Source organism: Heptranchias perlo, chromosome 1, assembly GCF_035084215.1.
Source record: "Heptranchias perlo isolate sHepPer1 chromosome 1, sHepPer1.hap1, whole genome shotgun sequence".
Taxonomy (NCBI): domain Eukaryota; kingdom Metazoa; phylum Chordata; class Chondrichthyes; order Hexanchiformes; family Hexanchidae; genus Heptranchias; species Heptranchias perlo.
Genome location: NC_090325.1, coordinates 140,392,799 through 140,413,689, shown reverse-complemented (window position 1 = coordinate 140,413,689; position 20,891 = coordinate 140,392,799). Strand labels below are relative to the sequence as shown.

The following is a 20,891-nucleotide window of genomic DNA, read 5'->3' as shown; positions in this document are numbered from 1 at the left end:
ATCACTACTCTATAGCTTTTGCCCCTCTGTGATTTCCATGCAAGTTTGCTCCCTATATCCTTCCCATTAGTTGTTGGCCTATAGAATACACCCAGTAGTGTAATGGCACCTCTGTTGTGTTTTAATTCTAACCAAATATATTCTGTCCTTGACCCCTCCAGGACATCCTCTCTCTCCAGCACTGCAATATTCTCCTTAATCAATACTGCCATCTCACCTCCTTTCTTGCCTTCCCAATCTTTCTTGAACACCTTATACCCAGGAATATTTAGTACCAATCCTGCCCTTTTTTGAGCCAGGTCTCCGTTATCACCATGACATTGTATTCCCATGTGGCTATTTGCGCCTGCAGCTAACCAACCTTGTTTACCATGCACTGCAAACCAGTTTTAGACTTTCTTGTACTCTCTCTTAGACTGATCCCACCTAATACCGTACTATTTCTTGCTCTCGTGCTATCTTTCTCTCCCGGTCCTTTGTGCCCCTTGTTTCTCTTTTCCAGTGCTACGTCCTGGTGCCCATCCCCCTGCCAAATTAGTTTAACCCCCCCCCCATCACTAGCCTACCTCCCCCCGAGGACATTGGTCCCAGCTCCGTAGAGTTGCAATATGTCCGGCCTGTACAGGTCCCACCTCCCCAGAACTGGTCCCAATGCCCCAGGAATCTAAAGCCCTCCTTCCTGCACCATCTCTCCAGCCACGCATTCATCTGCTCTTTCCTCCTATTTTTATACTAGCTAGTGCGTGACATGGGGAGTAATCCGGAGATTACTACCTTTTGAGGTCCTGCTTGTTAATCTCTTTCCTAACTCCTTAAAATCTACCTGCAGGACCTCATCCCTCTTTCTACCTGTGTCGTTGGTACCGATATGGACCACGACCTCTAGCTGTTCACCCTCCTCCTCCATGTTCTGCAGCCGTTCAGTGACATCCTTGACCCTGATGTGGAGATGCCGGTGATGGACTGGGGTTGACAATTGTAAACAATTTTACAACACCAAGTTATAGTCCAACAAATTTATTTTAAATTCCACAAGCTTTTGGAGGCTTCCTCCTTCCTCAGGTGAACGGTGTGGAAATGACATTTTCGGTGTGAAAATGACATTGTTCTGTGATTTTCAAATGCGAAGGATTCGAAAATGTCATTTCCACACCGTTCACCTGAGGAAGGAGGAAGCCTCCGAAAGCTTGTGGAATTTAAAATAAATTTGTTGGACTATAACTTGGTGTTGTAAAATTGTTTACAATCCTTGACCCTGGCACTAGGGAGGCAACATACCACCCTGGAATCATGTCTGCGGCCGCAGAAACGCCTGTGTGCTCCCCTAACTATAGAATCCCCTATCACTATTGCTCTCCTGACCTTTCTCCTCCCCGCTGTACAGCTGAGCCACCCATGATGCAATGGTCTTGGCTCTGGCTGCACTCTGCAGAGGAACCCTCTCCTTCACCAGTATTCAGAACTGAATACTGGTTAGAAATTGTTGATTAAAATTATTTAAATTGTATCCAACAATGCAATAAATTGTTTTCCTGGGGGGGAAATAATTAAATGATCTAATCAGTCCTTTGAGTACAAAGAGCTATAAATGATTGTTAGAAGTTGTTGGTTGAAATGACAAGTGTAAAAAGATATGGACTCAACATTTCTGTTCCATGTACTTGCAGGGTAAACCTTTCACAGCACAAAATCAATTTGATTGTCAGCATTGTCTAAATGTGAACAAGACCGTTAATCCGTTTTCTTTTGCTTCTTAAAGGAATCTGAAATGGCAGAAGCGTCTGCTAGAGATTCTGCAGCTGAAATTCCGGTCACCAGTAATGGAGAAGTAAGTGATTCACAAGAGGAGCATTTTAAGTGGGTATGGATGCAACATTTTTTTTTGTACTTATTATTTTAGCATGGTCATAACATTAGCTGCATTGTAACCCAGTCAGTGATAGTGTTATGTTCTGTAATAGGTTTGGGTTCTGGCAGAAACCCTTTCATGTGCAGTCTTGTGAGCATGATAAGCCTGTCAGGTTTTCTGGCTCCCGCTGAATAATGGTGGATCCCACTAGTGCGGGGTAACAACTGGAGGAGAGTGAAACAGTGCATTCTACACATCTCTTAATGAAGGATTATTGGTCACATTGTGGCTGGTAAATTGCTTGCATGGGGACTTCCAAATGTCCTTACTATGCCCTGCTGCTCTCACCAGGTATCCCAGACAAAAATAATTTTTAAGGCCAAAGATTTATGCTTGTAGAACCTAACTATACAGGCATTTGATTAATATAAGAAGGGTGAAAGAAGGCTGGATGTATATCTTATAACCCTCAGAGGTGATGTGGGGTCGTTCTGTATTTCCTTTCAGTATACTGAAAGTCACCATGGGAAAACCAAATGCTGCATAGGAAAAATCTGATAGTTAACTGTATGGAAAGGACTGTTGAGAATGACAGCAATGAAATGACTGTGCGGAACAATCATTTGCAATACAAGGGACAGCAATAACCTAAATTAATGGGAGTATACAAAACATAACTGATAGTGCAAATATGTGTTGAGTACTAAGTGTTTTCCAAGTAATTTAGTAAAAGTCTGCCACTGAAACCCTCGTCCCGATTCCAATGCTCTCCTGGCTGATCTCCCTATCCTCCATATTTTGTAAACTTCAGCTCATCCAGAACTCTGCTGCCCCCATCCTATTTTGCAGCGAGTCCCACTCACCTACCACCCCTGCTCTCACTGACCTACATTGGCTTCTGGTCCACCAACTCTCATCCTCATGTTTAAATGCCTTTATGGTTTCACCCCTCCCTATCTTTGTAACCTCCTCCAATCCTATGACCCCCCCACCCCCCACCCCCCCCCCAAACTCTCCGTTTCTCTAACCCTGACCTCTTGTGGCATCTCCCACCTCCCTTCGCCCCACCATTAGCGGCCATGCCTTCAGCTGACTGGGCCCACACACTGCCATTCCCTCCCTAAATGCTTCTCCTGCTCCTCCTTAAAACCTACCTCTTTGACCAATTTTGTTCACCCTTCCTTGGGTCCGTAATTTGGACCGAGCAATGAACCACTGCACTCGCCGCTCCATAGATTTATACTCGCGCACAAACTTATCGCAGGCTTTTGTGCGTCAATTTCCTTGAATGGTGAGTTGAAAACAGTCCAGCGTTAACTTCCAGTAACCTTGGACCTATGTGGCCGATGGGAGGTTCTATCGCTCTGTCTCCCTGACCAGTCAGATTGCAGCATCGTTGACAAGTCATGAAGAGTCAAAACCTTGAAGAGCGAGCTACAACAAATCAAAACCAGGAAGTGAAAGCTACAATCGTAAAATTTATTGTAAAAACAGTTCAGAGGCAGTGAAATAACGAGAAGAGTAAGAAATACTGAATTAAAATACAGATAAGAGACAAAGTTTTAAAAAATTTAATTTTTTTTTAAATGTCCAACTACTAAAGTCGCAAAGTCCACAAAAGTCCACATTTTAAAATTTTAATTTTCGGTGCTAGAGAGGTTCGGCAGTCATTAAGACTCCATGCTTGTAAACCATAGTTTAGACCTGTTATAACTGAGCGTACCTGTTTTGTGGAGAGATTAGTTAGTTTCCAGCTGGGTAGGAGAGCAAGTTGATGCTGGTCCATTGATTGCGGCTGGTGAGGTCCCTTTAACGCAAAGCTGTCAGATCACTGGTGAACCAGGAAGAGTTTTCCATGTTTGACTGCACATGTGTGGTCGCCCGAACTTGCTCTTCGATTTTGCCATTAATAATGGTGAGCGCTGTTAGGCTCACCGTTATTTTAAAAGCAATTTCTGGCCCAGTATCTCCTCCTTTGGATCGGTGACTCTTTTTTTGATTACACCACTGTGAAGTGCTTTTGGATGTTTTTCTACATTAAATGCGTTAAATAAATGCAAGTTGTTGTTCTTATTGAGTTATCACCAGATATGAATTTTTAGAACAGAATAAAAGTGAAAGAGAACAGTTTCAGTTGCTCTTAGTGCAGGAAATAATTACAACCAGTGGTTCATGGACTGATGACGAGGCTAGGCTCTGTGAAGCAGGGTCTCATGGAAGCGAGGGTGCAGTTTGGGTTTGGGTGAGGTGAGGCTGGAGATAAGGCTATCCTTTGTGTGTGTACTGGGCAGGTCTGGTGAAGGCTTGGGGTGAGGCAGTCTCTCCCCCTTGATCCTTTTCTCCCTCTCTCAACAGGGTTGATCTCTCTATTCTCACCCCACCACCTTCTCTGGGGTCTGAAGTGGATGGAGCCTGATACCTGAAGCAGCTACGGTTTGGGGTGCTTGTGTACTGGGATTGGAATCCGAGAATTCATAGTGACCGTTGTGCTGAGGCCAGGGCCTGGAATTGCTGCTAGGAGGGATCATGCGGAAGGTTGGGGTAGGAGAGAGTTTGCCAGGTGACGTGGAGCAGAGAGAACAAATGAATGCCCACCATTATGCTCTCCATTGACGTGAACTGCATAGGCAGACTGAGTTTTGTCTACTTTGTGACATGATGGATGGCTGGAACTGATCTTTGAATTGAAGATGCAGAGAGTTGAGGAGAAAACAGGGAGTCTAGGACTTCAATTAGGTTTAGGGCCATTCAGTAACAGGCCAGAGGCGAGGGAGAATGAAACTACCAGCCTGCACCAGTGAGATTGAGACAGTAGCAGGAAAAGCTTCAGCTACTATTACTGTAAAATAAAAATTCCAGTGGCTTCCTGCCCTTGCAGGTTGCATGTTTCCTATTAACCTACTGGATAGGGGGAAGACTAATGAAGGCATTATCATTTGATTCCTCTTCATCAAAAAGACCTCCACAACATTGGTTGCCACACCGTTACTTCAGTCTATCTGCAGCTGAAGCCCTCATCTATGCATTTGTCACCTCCAGACTCGTTTACTCCAATGCTATCATAGACAGGCTCCCATCCTCCATGCCTCACACTCATCCCACATTCTGGAATTCCTTCCCGAAAGCCCTTTGCCTCTCCCATCCTTTTGGTAACCCCTCCTAGTCTCTGTTCCTTTGACTTGACATCCATTTTTGTCTGATTACCTCTCTATGAAACAAACATCTTTGGTGTTTTTCTAAGCTGAAGTCGCTTTATGAATGCAAATTGTTATTGATTCCTAGAAGCTGTAGAAAGGAATGGATCACATAGTTCACAAATATCGATCAGATGACATTACATAAAAACTCCTAAATTTGTATGTGAAAACAACATATCGCTGAGCGGAGAATTTCATGGTTTAACCTTAGCATTGAAGGAGGAGTGTAGGTTTATGTTGAGCTTTTTTTCAAAAAAAAACTTAATGATCGCACCTGCTGATAGATCTATGGGGCTTTTCATCTTGAAGGAGCAAGGAATTTAGGAGGTGCATATCATTCGTGGATCACTTCATATGTTTCACATACAGTAAACTTGTTCCTATGTAAGTGGGCCTTACCCAAGACACAAACAACTAGTAGAGATTCATATGGGAGATTCCAGTCCTAATTTTGATGGATGATCCTACGGGCACATTTCTAAACAAATTCTAGTTTCCTGATACTGTCCTGCTGCTGATGCTGCCAGTATGGAATGTTAGAGAACAGTAAAGATGTAAGACTGGAACTAAAGGAGTCTATTTTAATAACTGTGTTCATCATACCTGCCTTTTTATGAGCTTTTTTTTACATGTTTCAATGATGGGAAATGGTGATACATTAAATTGTTACTCCGAAGAGCTTGAAAATAAATGATTCTCTCAATGCAAATACTCTAAAACCAGGAAGAGAATTGGGTTATATCTTTAATGAAGTCAGATAGCACCACACCAGAGGCAGAGGACTGTGCAACAACAGATTTGCTTGTGAAAGGTGCTATCAGCCTGCAGGGCAAGTTTTGATCCAGCAGGAAATGTAATATCGCAAAGCCGGAGGAATAGGGGGCCCAAAATGGAGTTGCCATGGAAATAGTGCTTAATCGAAGTAAAGTCAATGGTTAGCTACACAGAAGTAAGTGAAAGAATGATGGATGTGCACCATACTATTCAATGCCCTTCCCCTCTTCATAGTGTTAAGTGCACCGAATACAATTTAGATGTCCTCGACTTCGATCATTCTTTTGTGAATTAATAATTGCAATGCACTTAACTCTTTGTGTAATTAATTTTTGTTACAATTTTCAAAAAAATGTCTTTGTAGCACTCTATTTATAGAACTTTGATCTAAATAATTAATGGAAAGCTTGACCAGTACAGAATTGGGCTAGTTGGTGCTGGTTCAGCAAATTAAAGACATTGCCTTTAATATCCAAAGTATGTAGTAACATATTGATTGCACATAGAATAATAGAAGAAGGGAAAGAAATTTCTGTGGCTGTAATTTATTGAAGGGATTTAAATTGCTTGGGACCCTAGGATCAGAGTATAGCCTGTAATGCACTCCCTGGTGTAAATTGTTTTATTAGATAAAATATAGTGGAAATAAAATTATAATTGCAATGTTCACTGTTCTTATGAGAATCTTGCAAATATTCCAACCAATGGTACTGTATAGGACAATACCTTTTTTTTAAAAAGAGAAATGGTTATTGTATTTTGAGTTGGATGGTTTGAGGTGATTCAGCATTGCTTTTTTCATTCTGCATAATAATGAGTTGTCACATTTTATTTTTAGCTCTCACATTGCTAGTTGTTTCCACACAGACAGAGAGAAGCTGCTAACTCATATGCATTCAGGCAGCTTCATCCCATCTTTTCAGCTGTGTTTTAAAATCTGAATTTCAATGCTTTGAACCAGCATTTTGCCAAACGCACCACAGATGGAAGTCATCTTGTTCAGCTGCATTTGAATATAATCAAATTGCACTTACGTAGACTTTTATGGAAACTTGTCCACAGTCCCAAAGCCTTTGGTCACCAAAAAGAAATTGTGCTGTCTGTGATGGCAGTATATCTGAAGTAAAGCCTCACCTGTGTAGCTAGAAAGTTTAAAAGGGATTTACCCATTTTCATGGTCTTAGATCTTTGGAAGTAGATTTGTTTTATATTGTATTTATCTTGTCTCTTCCATGCTATCTTTTTGTCTCAACAAATGTTAATTAGCAGACTATTTCAAAAAGTCCAAAATGGCTTTGTGTGATAAGATAATTACAGATGAGATGACCATTCAGCCCATACTAGTTAATTCATCCACAAGTACATACAGTTCCCCCCCGTCGTGGTATCCAGTTATTTATTAGATATTCTATTCTAAGTGTTGATTACTTTCTGTGGGAAGAAGAATTTATGATATCAGTTTTAAAATTACTTTTGAACCCATGTCCCCTTGTTCTACTCCCACAATTTAATTTAAAGTTATATTTTAGATCTATCCATATTATTTATTATTTTTATATACTTCTGTAAGATCGCCTCTCAGATGCCTTCTTTCCAGGCTGAAAGGCTCATCTCCCTAGTTTTTCTTCATATCTCAGGCCTGACACCAGCCTCTGGACTTGAATGTCTCAGTGCCTTAGTGACCAGAAATGGACACTGTATTCAAGACGTAGTCTGACCAGAGCTCTGCACAGTTTGATCATGATTTCCTCTAACTTATGTTTAATTGTTTTGGCTATGTAGTGCGATATTTTATTGGCTGTTGATTGCTGCTTTGCATTGGTTGGACATGTTTAGTGTAGAGCCTCCAAGGTCTCTGTCCACTTCCTCTGTATTTCAACACCATTCATGGAGCACAGGTTGCGTATTTTTTCATCTAATGTCTGCATTAAAATTTAATTTGCTGTTTATCTGCCCACACACTTATTTTGTGCAACTCATAGAATCATGGAATCATAGAATGGTTACAGCACAGGAGGCGGCCATTCGGCCCATCGAGCCCATGCCAGCTCTTTGTAAGAGCAATCCAGTTAGTCCCATTCCCCTACTCTTTCCCCGTAGCCCAAGTTTTTCCCTTCAAGTATTTATCCAATCCCTTTTTGAAAGCCACGTTTGAATCTACTTCCACCACCCTTTCAGGCAGCGCATTCCAGATCATAGCTGCTCGCTGCATAAAAAAGTTTTTCCTCATGTCGCCTTTGGTTGTTTTGCCAATCACCTTAAATCTGTGTCCTCTGGTGCTCAACCCTTCCGCCACTGGGAACTGTTTCTCTTTATTTACTTTATCTGAACCCTTCATAATTTTGAACACTTATCAAATCTCCTCTTAACCTTCTCTACTCTAAGGAGAACAATCCTGCTTCTCCACTCTATCCACCTAACTGGTTCCAGGGATGAGGGACTTCATTCTAGTAAATCTTTTCTGCACCCTCTCTAACGCCTTCACAGCCTTCCTAAAGTGCGGTGACCAGAATTGGACACACTACTCCAGCTGTGGTCGAACCAGTGTTTTATAAAGGTTCAACATAACTGCTTTGCTTTTGTACTCGATGTCTCTATTTATAAAGCCCAGGAACCCATTTGCTTTTTTAACCGCTTTCTGAACCTGTCCTGCTAACTTCAAAGATTTGTGCACATATACCCCCAGGTCTCTCTGTTCCTGCACCTTCTTTAGAATTGTATCATTTAATTTATATTGCCTCTCCTAATTCTTCCTGCCAAAATGTATCACTTTGCACTTTTAAAAATTTCATCTGCCATATGTCCGCCCATTCCACCAGCCTGTCTATGTCCTCTTGAAGTCTATTGCTATCCTTCTTACTGTTTACTATCCTTCCAAGTTTTGTGTCATCTGCAAATTTTGAAATTGTGCCCTGTACACCCAAGTCCAAGGCATTAATATATACTCGCTCTGTAATTTTGGAGCTGATTCCACTGTCCCGCTCAGTTTGGTATCATCAGCAGATTTGACCACTTTGAGTTTCTGAGTCCAGGTCTTTATGTAAATGAGAAACAATAATAGTTCCACTCCTGAGCCCTGGGCACCTCACTCAGTATCTCTTTCCTCCACCACCCCCACCCCCACCCCCCACCCCCAACTAACTTGTCTAACGAGTACGCATTGCTTTTTTTTCTTCAACTAATTCCTTATCCATTCCCAGAGTTTATCCTGAAACCCTACAGCTTTGAGTTTGATTAATAACCTTTCACCAACAAGATTCTAATTGCCTGTGCCAATTATGAATTACAGTATCATCACAACCCACAGATAAACTCATTTGTGCAGCACAATCTCTTCACCTCATAGAATCATAGAAGTTTACAACATGGAAACAGGCCCTTTGGCCCAACATGCCCATGTCGCCCAGTTTATACCACTAAGCTAGTCCCAATTGCCTGCACTTGGCCCATATCCCTCTATACCCATCTTACCCATGTAACTGTCCAAATGCTTTTTAAAAGACAAAATTGTACCCGCCTCTACTACTGCCTCTGGCAGCTCGTTCCAGACACTCACCACCCTTTGAGTGAAAAAATTGCCCCTCTGGACCCTTTTGTATCTCTCCCCTCTCACCTTAAATCTATGCCCCCTCGTTATAGACTCCTCTACCTTTGGGAAAAGATTTTGACTATCTACCTTATCTATGCCCCTCATTATTTTATAGACTTCTATAAGATCACCCCGAAACCCCCTACTCTCCAGGGAAAAAAGTCTCAGTCTATCCAACCTCTCCCTATAAGTCAAACCATCAAGTCCCGGTAGCATCCTAGTAAATCTTTTCTGCACTCTTTCTAGTTTAATAATATCCTTTCTATAATAGGGTGACCATAACTGTACACAGTATTCCAAGTGTGGCCTTACCAATGTCTTGTACAACTTCAACAAGACATCCCAACTCCTGCATTCAATGTTCTGGCCAATGAAACCAAGCATGCCGAATGCCTTCTTCACCACCCTATCCACCTGTGACTCCACTTTCAAGGAGCTATGAACCTGTACTCCCAGATCTCTTTGTTCTATAACTCTCCCCAACGCCCTACCATTAACGGAGTAGGTCCTGGCCCGATTCGATCTACCAAAATGCATCACCTCACATTTATCTAAATTAAACTCCATCTGCCATTCATCGGCCCACTGGCCCAATTTATCAAGATCCCGTTGCAATCCTAGATAACCTTCTTCACTGTCCACAATGCCACCAATCTTGGTGTCATCTGCAAACTTACTAACCATTCCTCCTAAATTCTCATCCAAATCATTAATATAAATAACAAATAACAGCGGACCCAGCACCGATCCCTGAGGCACACCGCTGGTCACAGGCCTCCAGTTTGAAAAACAACCCTCCACAACCACCCTCTGTCTTCTGTCATCAAGCCAATTTTGTATCCAATTGGCTACCTCACCTTGGATCCCGTGAGATTTAACCTTATGTAACAACCTACCATGCGGTACCTTGTCAAAGGCTTTGCTGAAGTCCATGTAGACCACGTCTACTGCACAGAACTCATCTATCTTCTTGGTTACCCCTTCAAAAAACTCAATCAAATTCGTGAGACATGATTTTCCTCTCACAAAACAATGCTGACTGTTCCTAATCAGTCCCTGCCTCTCCAAATGCCTGTAGATCCTGTCTCTCAGAATACCCTCTAACAACTTACCCACTACAGATGTCAGGCTCACCGGTCTGTAGTTCCCAGGCTTTTCCCTGCCGCCCTTCTTAAACAAAGGCACAATATTTGCTACCCTCCAATCTTCAGGCACCCCACCTGTAGCTGTCGATGATTGAAATATCTCTGCTGGGGGACCCGCAATTTCCTCCCTAACCTCCCATAACGTCCTGGGATACATTTCATCAGGTCCCGGAGATTCATCTACCTTGATGCGCGTTAAGACTTCCAGCACCTCCCTCTCTGTAATATGTGCACTCCTCAAGACATCACTATTTATTTCCCCAAGTTCCCTAACATCCATGGCTTTCTCAACCGTAAATACCGATGTGAAATATTCATTCAGGATCTCACCCATCTCTTGTGGTTCCGCACATAGATGACCTTGTTGATCCTTAAGAGGCCCTACTCTCTCCCTAGTTACTCTTTTGCCCTTTATGTATTTGTAGAAGCTCTTTGGATTCTCCTTTGCCTTATCTGCCAAAGCAATCTCATGTCCCCTTTTTGCCCTCCTGATTTCTCTCTTAACTCTACTCCGGCAATCTCTATACTCTTCAAGGGATCCACTTGATCCCAGCTGCCTATGCATGTCATATGCCTCCTCCTTTTTGACTCGGGCCTCAATCTCCCGAGTCATCCAAGGTTCCCTACTTCTACCAGCCTTGCCCTTCACTTTATAAGGAATGTGCTTACCCTGAACCCTGGTTAACACACTTTTGAAAGCCTCCCACTTACCAGACGTCCCTTTGCCTGCCAACAGACTCTCCCAATCAACTTCTGAAAGTTCCTGTCTAATACCATCAAAATTGGCCTTTCCCCAATTTAGAATTTTAACTTTTGGGCCAGACCTATCATTCTCCATAGCTATCTTAAAACTAATGGAATTATGATCACTGGTTCCAAAGTGATCCCTCACTAACACTTCTGTCACCTGCCCTTCCTTATTTCCCAAGAGGAGGTCAAGTTTTGCCCCCTCTCTAGTCGGGCCATCCACATACTGAATGAGAAATTCCTCCTGAATACACTCAACAAATTTCTCTCCATCCAAGCCCCTAATGCTATGGCTGTCCCAGTCAATGTTGGGAAAGTTAAAGTCCCCTACTATTACCACCCTATTTTTCTTGCAGCTGTCTGTAATCTCCTTACATATTTGCTCCTCAATTTCCCGTTGACTATTTGGGGGTCTGTAGTACAATCCTATCAAAGTGATCTCTCCCTTCTTATTTTTCAGTTCTACCCATATGGACTCCGTGGGCGAACCCTCGGATATATCCCCTCTCACTACTGCCGTGATGTTCTCCCTAATCAAGAACGCAGCTCCCCCTCCTCTCTAACCTCCTGCTCTATCTTTCCTATAGCATCTGTACCCTGGAACATTGAGCTGCCAGTCCTGCCCCTCCCTTAGCCATGTTTCAGTAATAGCTATAACATCCCAGTCCCATGTGCCCATCCATGCCCTGAGTTCATCTGCCTTGCCCATCAGACTTCTTGCATTGAAATAAATGCAGTTTAATCTAGACTTCCTTTGGTCTTTGCCCTGCTTTCTCAGGCCATCAGTCCGGTCGTGTTTTGTTTCTGTCACCACTTTACTTCCCACTGACTTCCTGCATCGGTTCCCATCCCCCTGCCACATTAGTTTAAACCCTCCCCAACAGCACTAGCAAACACTCCCCCTAGGACATTGGTTCCAGTCCTGCCCAGATGCAGACCGTCCAATTTGTACTGGTCCCACCTCCCCCAGAACCGGTTCCAATGGCCCAGGAATTTGAATCCCTCCCTCTTGCACCATCTCTCACTGACGGTATTAGCAGCATCCTGCAGGAAACATGTGTATGGATGTTGGATGAAGACTGGAATGAAGCTGAGAAATGATATATGCACCTTCTCGGCTTACACATGCAGAATGACCACTTGACCGGGATGCCAGATGGTGGAAGTGTTGTAGCATGTCAGCACCTTCAGGAGATGTGTGGGGAGAGGGGGGAGCTTTAAATGAACAAAACTTAAACTTCATTTATATAAATAGAGCCTTAATTAACCTACATTTTTAAATCCATCATGTAAAATATGGCCATGGGTGCAGTTAAATAATTCTGAGCTATTGTGTAAATTTGACATTAAATAGTAACGTTTAAAAATGAGTTCTTCTGTGATTTTTTTTTATTTGTTGTGATACAGGCAAGGCAGTATTTATTGCCCATCCCTGGTTGCCCTGAGAGCATTAAGAGTCAACCATGTCGGTTGGACTGGGTAGAGGAGGCAGGTTCTCTTCTCTGAAGCACATTAGTGAACCAGTTGCATTTTTACAGGAATCCAACCGCTTCTATGGCCATTTTTTCCTGGTTCAGATTTATTGAATTCAATTTCACAGCTTGCTATGCAATGGGATTTGAACTCTCAATCTCTACGTTGGTAATTGGAACCATAAACACTAGGCTGTCATACTCCACTTGCTGAAACACTATTTAAAAATTAGCCAAACCTGACCAATAGCTTCAAAAGCAGTTAACAACTCAAAAGCATACCTGAATTAAATGCAAGAACAAGAAAGAAAAGAAGAACTTGCATTTATATAGCGCCTTTCACAGCCTTAGGACGTCTCAAAGCACTTTACAGCCAATGATGTACTTTTTGAAGTGTAGTCACTGTTGTAATGTAGGGAAACACATCAGCCAATTTGCACACAGCAAGGTCCCACAAACAGCAATAAGATAAATGACCAGATAATCTGAGGTGTTGTCTGAGGGATAAATATTGGCCAGAACACCAGGGAGACTCTGCTTTTCTTTGCATCGTGCCATGGGGTCTTTTACGTCCACATGAGAGCAGACGGGGCCTCGGTTTAACGTCTCAGCTGAAATACAGCATCTCTGACAGTGACAGTACTCTCAGTACTGTATTGAAGTATCAGTCTAGATTATGTGCTTGTGTCTCAGGAGTGGGTTTTAATCCATAATCCTCTCACTCCGCAGTGAGAATGCTGCCACTGAGCTAAGACGCTAGCAAGTAGTTATACTGAAAGTGTGATGGAACATGGGCTGGTTGGAGTTTAAGCTGCAGATCTACAGGTCATTCAGTCACTCGTATGGGAGGAATAAAACTGAAAATACTTGAAGGAATGCTTCTTAGCAATGGATTCTAAAATTTCTAAAGGGATATGCAAGTGCTGATGAAATGAGTTTTTTAGAAGGCCTGGGCATGCTTCACCAGAAAATTTTGTTTTTGACACTTTTTGATGCATTTTTTAGCCTTTTGAGCCAATAATTTTTCCTGGTAGAGTTACACATGTTTTAAATATGAGAATTAAGTAATTATACAGATGTCAAGGGAGCAGCTCCTTCTACAGTGAATTTAACCCGTGTGTTCCGTGTGAATAGTTAAGAGTTTCAAACACAGTATCTTTTTCTTCTCTGCATTTGCTAGAAAAATTCGGATGGATTTAAATTCCACAAACTTCTGAGGTTGCTCCAAGTAGAGGTCATCCAGAAAGTTAAGGGATCAAAAAAATAAACTAACTGTGGGAGACTGGATCATAACCTGTTTTTATCCTACTGGAGTCTAGTTGGTGGGATGAGATGGAAGAATGTCTTGAGAGGTGTCAGAACTGGGTAAGATTTGGTAAACTGGCATCGTGTGGCATAATATGGGATTACTGTGGCATGAATCTAACTGTGATATAGTGTGAATCCCGCTAGAACCAGCTAGGTAAAGAGCATGAGACGCCACGCTTTAATTTACAGAAATTAAATATAGACCCATAAACGCAGGATAAATGATCTACACTGCTGGGGAATCAGCATCACATCAGTCCCACAAGCTGCAGCAGATTAAGAAAAGCTAATGATCCATCTGATTTTAAACATGCTTTATATTATGTTAATGGTTTTTATTGTTAATAGCATGGAGGGCAATTTATCAGAAATGGCTTTTATCTCATTTTGAGCCTAAATTTCCTTCTCGTACATCTTGCAACTAAATTTTTGTTCATAAACCCAGCTAACGTGCTTTATTTCTGCATCCAAAGATGTAAACTGGAGAAGGTCCTGTGGTTAATTCTCGCAATACGATTAATCACTTCATGTCACTGAGGTGGTGAATTTGAGTGAATTGATGATTACAGGCTTGATCTGGTTGAACAGCCTTTCCACCCCTTCTGACTCTGCTGGATTCCTGGGAGCACCTCTGCTCTCACACACTGCAGCACTTTCAGCCTTTCATCAATTGTTTTGTTCTTATACATTAGAGTGTAAAGTCTTAGAGTAGGGAAAGAGCAATTAGCACTGGGCTGCAAAGCATTTGTTGAAGGAAATCAGGCCAACTTGAAGGCAGTCAGTCTGTCAAACCTTAAAATGCATGTCCATTGCAGTGTGGGAAAGTCGCATTTTGTATCTCTGAGAATAACGTGCAACTGTTTGTTCTTTGTGATGAAAGGTCAACAGAAAGGCAATTAAGATATTCTGTATAGGGATTATCAGTATTTAAAATGAGGCAAAGGTAGCCACCCTGGCATAGATGGCAACTTCATAATGAGAGCTCAACAACGCATATAATGCACACCTTCCCCTCCAGAAAATCTTACAGGATAGGTTATAGATGGGAAGTTTTTGTTCATTTTGTTTAAAAAAGCATGAAATGGGGAAAAAAATGAATGTTCATGTCTCTCCTCTGTCGAATTGTTGTAACTTAGTTCATCCCAAACTCTGTTGCCAGTTTCCTATCTTGGATCAAGACCTGCTTGGCCATCATCAATGCTCTCGCTGACCCACATTGGCTCGTAGTTCCCGAGCGTCTCAAATTTATAATTCTTACCCTTGTGTATAAATCTCTCAATGGGCTCGCCCCTCCCTACCTCTGTAACCTCCTCCAGCACTACATTTTCTCTTTCCCCCCTCCCCCCCCCAAAACCTCCGTCCCTCTGACTTTGGCTTTTTGTGCATCTCTTTACCCCTCCATTGCATGTAGCCGCCTGGACCCCAGGCTCTGGAATTCCCTCCCTAAACCCCTCCACCATTGTCTTCTCCTTTAAGACTCTCCTTAAAACCCAACTCTTTGACCAAGCTTTTGGTTACCCCTTCTAATATCTCCTTTTCATGGGTGTTGACTTTTTTTTCCCCCTTCTTTCCAGTGAGGGAAAGCTGCAGTTTCAATTCATCATATTCCCTCCTCCCTTTCCACACCCTGTGGTTCTGCAATGATTGAGAACATGTAGTCTGTAGAAATAATGCAGATCTGGAAATTATTTTTCCTTCACTTCCATCCTTCCTCTTGCCTCCCTAGTGCTCCTATAAGCCAAGGTGCCCTGAGGACAATTGCAGCATCCCCACTACTGCCCTTGCTAATATGAACTTACTCAACGCAGACGAGAGACTTTCCTAGTCTGTTTGGCTACCACAGGATGTTGTGCGCTTACCAACTGAGCAATCAGGATAGATCCTGTTACCTTATCTTGTCCACGGTTAGATTTTTAGTGACCAACAGCTGTACTAACAAGACAATTTTATTTTTTATATACTGGACATCAAAATATATATAATGCAACATCCTGTGTGATTTTATTAATGAGGAAGCGAGGGGGAAAGTTCGACCAAGGTTGAAAACAGCAACTAAAACCAAGTATGGGTTTCAAAAACCTGGTGATCGTAGGAGGCAGATACAAAAGTCTCCGGGGGTGGCGGGGGGGGAAGGAGTTCTCGAATTCTAGCAAAGAATGAGTTCAAGTTGGAGAATGTGCTATGCAATTTTAACACACTGTGGATGTAGAGAGGGTGAAGAGCATGTAAGGTGGCATGTCTGGTTGGTAGAGCGGAAAGTTCAGATGAATGCACACCATAGCAATATCAATAAAATAAAGAAAAAACAGAAGTGGTGGCAGAGAGAGAGGTTGGAAGCTAGAGGTGGGAGTGATTGCTTATCAGGTGATGATTTTTTTTTGTGCAGGAGTGCAAGAGAGATGCTAGAGGAATGTTGCCAGATATGGGAGCATTAGTCACTTTTTGGACAGAATTGGTTTTGTAGAGTTGAATTGTTATGGGAAAATTAAATGTTTTGCATAAAAGTGGAAACCAAGCTTCATAGTGTAATCTAGAAATGAAGGAGATGTGGGAGTTCTACTTGAGGTCAAAGGAGTTAGTCAAACTAGGAATAAATACATGAATTAGCTGACCTCGTGTTATGGAGTGAGATCAGCTTGTAGCCCCACAGGCGCATGGCCAGCGCATGATCATTGCCAGTACTGCATTATTGGCAACTTCTGTCTTTGATGAATTAAAACAAGACTTTGTCTCTTTGAAAAGCTTGAAGGGGATCAAGATGTAATAATTCTCCTATTGCACTACAAGAGTACTGGAGTTTGTGAGCAATGCAGGTGTATAATTTGAAGGAAGTTGGTGCGTCTAGAGTGGAGATTTCTGCAAAAGTGATGGGGTTTGATGATGAGTGAAGGAGGTCCTAGGCATTAAAAAGAAAGTGAGGGAGGTGGGGGGGAGGGAGAACAGGGCACTTGATACCCTGGTGTTAATGGAGAAAGCAGAGGATAAATTGTCAACTGTGGCACAGATGGAGCAATTTATTTGAGGACCCTACATAACTTGTTTAATAAAATAGTCTACAAAAATTAATTTGATCATTTTAATAAGATGTGTTTAGATACATTTGCCTGTGATTATGCTGCCAAATATTTATTTGTACCGCCATTACTTTTTGTTTTTAATTTCAAGTTTTTGTGTGTTGACTGATGGCGTAGTCGTGGCTGATAGAGTAATCTCCATGATCAAATTGCTTCATTTAAACAGAAACCTTATCGGAATTTTATTTCACTACATGTTACAGGGAGTATTGCAGCTTCTAATATAGAGTCATAATCTCCTTGTGTAGGTATTTTTAAAAATTGCTTACTATGGAGGGAAAGGGGTTGGGGTTAGAGTTGAAGGCTGTAACCTAATCTCTCGGTTCAGATAAGGTTAATAAACCACTTGAATCCTTACAGTTTGACCAGAGCACCTCAACATGATTGTTGTTTTAACTCCTTCCCTTATATCCATTGTTCAGTCGTTGTTATTCAATTGCATCTGTTCTATGTGTTGTTTATTCATGAGATGCCACACAGAAGTGAAGTTGTATTGATTGTACAAAGCAGGAAAATGCAGAGAAGTTGAGAGTCGACCTTGCTACAAGTGAAATTTGAGCTGTTTATATATTGTGCCAGGACCAAGGTGCTAGAGGTGTTGGCTCCTGACGAGCAGGTTACATGTAATTTGCCGAGATTCATTAAGGCTGGTGGATTTAGCGCAATATGAAAACAGCCTTCTGGTTAAAAGTTGACAAATTACTCTCAGATTGAAATGCAGACACGTGCATTTTTAAAAGAACCCCCTATAACAAGCATAACAAATTTGAACTGGCATTAGAAATTGAAACACAGTATAATTCCACAGAAATGCTTGCCTATATATATTCCCATTTGTTTCATGATCTGTTTAAATTTGCGTGTATCTTGCAGTGCACACCCCTGCCCTCCAATATCTATTATGCGATTACAGTATGCTATTTCACTGTATCCATTTCATGAGCGCCACAAATTTACTGAATTATAAACAGACAGTGTTGCAGAAGGGGATCCACAAAACACCATTTAAAAAGCCCAGAATCCCATGATCATAACCTATTTGTATATGTATGCACAGTCTTTTCACATAAACTGATCATAGCAAAAGCCTGAACCAGAATCTCCATCCTCACAAGGATTTTTGCTGTGGCCAGTTTTCATTGAACAGAACCATTTACATAGAATTACGTAGTCTACAGCACAGAAACAGGCCATTCCGCCCAACAGATCTATGCTGATGTTTATGCTCCACGTGAGCCCCCTCCCAACCCTCTTCATCTAATCCTATCAGCATATAATAGTATCATGGTACGTTACAGCACAGAAAGAGACCGTTCGGCCCATTTTTCCTGTACCTGTGCCGGCTCTTTGAAAGAGCTATCCAATTAGTCCCACTCCGTTGCTCTTTCCCCACAGCCCTGTAATTTTTTTCCCTTCACGTATTAATCCAGTTCTCTTTTGAAAGTTGTTGTTGAATCTACTTCCATCACCCTTTCAGGCAGTGCATTCCAGATCATAACAACATGCTGCGTTTAAAAAAATGTTTCCTCATGTCGCCTCTGGTTCTTTTGCCAAACACCTTAAATCTGTGTCCTCTGGTTACCGACCCTTCTGCCACTGGAAACAGTTTCTCCTTATTAACTCCATCAAAATCGTTCATGATTTTAAATACCTCTATCAATTCGCCTTTTAACCTTCTCTGCTCTAAGGAAAACAACCTCAGCTTCTCCAGTCTCTCCACATAACTGAAGTCCCTCATCCCTGGCACCATTCTAGTAAATCTCTTCTGCACCCTCTCTAAGTCCTTGACGTCCTTCCTAAAGTGTGGAGCCCACAGTTGAACATAATACTCCAGCTGAGGCCTAACCCGTGTTTTATAGAGATTTAGCGTAACTTCTTTGCTTTTGTACACTATGCCTCTATTAATAAAGCCCAGGATCCCTAATGTTTTTTCACAGCCTTCTCAACTTGTCCTGCCACCTTCAGAGATTTGTGCACATAAACCCCCAGGTGTCTCTGTTCCTGTGCCCCCTTTAAAATTGTACTGTTTAGTTTATATTGCCTCTCCTCATTCTTCCTACCAAAATGTTTCATTTTACACTTCTCTGCGTTAAATTTCGTCTGCCATGTGTCTGCTCATTTCAGCAGTCTATCTATATCTTCCTGAAGCCTGTTACTGTCCCCCACATTGTTTACTACATTCCCGAATTTCACAAGAACATAAGAAATAGGAACAGGAGTAGGCCATATGGCCCTTCGAGCCTGCTCCGCCATTCAGTAAGATCATGGCTAATCTTCTACCTCAACTCCACTTTCCCACCCGATCCCCATATCCCATGATTCCCTTAGTGTCCAAAAATCTGTCGATCTCAGTCTTGAATATGCTCAGTGACTGAGCATCCACATCCCTCTGGGGTAGAGAATTCCAAAGATTCACAACCCTCTGAGTGAAGACATTTTTCCTCATCTTGGTCATAAATGGCCGACCCCTTATCTTGAGACTATCACCCCTAGTTCTAGACTCTCTAGCCAGGGGAAACAGCCTCTTAGCACCTACCCTGTCAAGCCTCTAAGAATTTTATATCTTTCAATGAGATCACCTCTTGTTCTTCGAAACTTCAGAGAATATAGGCCCATTCTACACAATCTCTCCTCATAGGACAACCCTCTCATCCTGGGAATCAATCTAGTGAACCTTCGTTGCACCCTCTCTGAGGCAAGTATATCCCTTCTTAGGTAAGGAGACCAAAACTGTTCGCAGGTGTGGTTTCACCATAGTCCTATATAATTGCAGCAAGATCTCCTTGCTCTTATATTCCAATCCCCTTGCAATAAAGACCAACATACCATTCGCCTTCCCAATTGCTTACTGTACCTGCATGTTAACTTCTTGTGATTGGTGTACAAGGACACCCAAATCCCTCTGACTACCAACATTTCTTAGTCTCTCGCCTTTTTAAAAAATATTCTGCTTTCTATTCTTCATACCAAAATGGATAATTCCACATTTTCCCCACATTATTTTTCATCTGCCACCTTCTCACCCACTCACTTAACCTGTCTATCTCTTTGTGTCCTCCTCAGTTTACTTTCCCACCTAGCTTTGTATCATCAGCAAACTTGGGATACATTACACTGTCCCTTCATCTAAGTCATTGATATATATTGTAAACAACTGAGGCCCAAGCACTGATCCTTGCGGCACCCCACTAGTTACAACCTGCCAACCCGAAAATGACCCGTTTATTCCTACTGTCTGTTTTCTGTCCATTAACCAACCCTCAATCCACGCTAATATATTACCCCAATCCCATGAGCCCTAATCTTGTGTAACAACCTCTTGTGTGGCGCCTTATCGAATACCTTTTGAAAATCCAAATATACTTTATCCACTGGTTCCCCCTTCTCTACCCTGCTAGTTACACCCTCAAAAAATTCTAATAGATTTATCAAACATAAAACCGTTTAACTCTGCCTAATCCTATTATGATTTTCTATGTTACTACGTCCTTAATAATAGATTCTAGCATTTTCCCTACGACTGATGTCAGGCTGACTGGCCTATAGATCCCTGCCACTGCCTGTAAAGGACTCATATTCACTTTTGCTAATCTCTTCCTTTTTACATGGAGAAGCTCTTACAATCTGAATTTATATTTCTTGCTAGTTTACTCTCATTCAATTTTCTCCCTCTATCAATTTCTTGGTCACCATTGCTGATTTCGAAAACCCTCCCAATCCTCAGGCTTACTACTCT

The 20,891-nt window shown here is 42.0% G+C and overlaps 1 protein-coding gene across 11 annotated transcripts in view; it reads left to right on the top strand.

Moving 5' to 3' along the window:
• Positions 1–20,891, top strand: part of arfip1 (ADP-ribosylation factor interacting protein 1 (arfaptin 1)) — a 181,886-nt gene that overhangs the window by 89,147 nt on the left and 71,848 nt on the right. For 6 of the 11 annotated variants that reach the window (XM_067991916.1, XM_067991907.1, XM_067991912.1 and 3 more), the window contains one exon: positions 1,760–1,861. The exons of 1 other annotated variant lie outside the window; for it this stretch is intronic. In XM_067991916.1, coding sequence (XP_067848017.1) covers positions 1,769–1,861 — 93 coding nt within the window. In that variant the 5' untranslated portion in view covers positions 1,760–1,768. The remainder of the gene's footprint in view (positions 1–1,759; positions 1,862–20,891) is intronic. 4 more of the 11 variants (XM_067991938.1, XM_067991931.1, XM_067991898.1 and 1 more) reach the window with 1 other exon arrangement.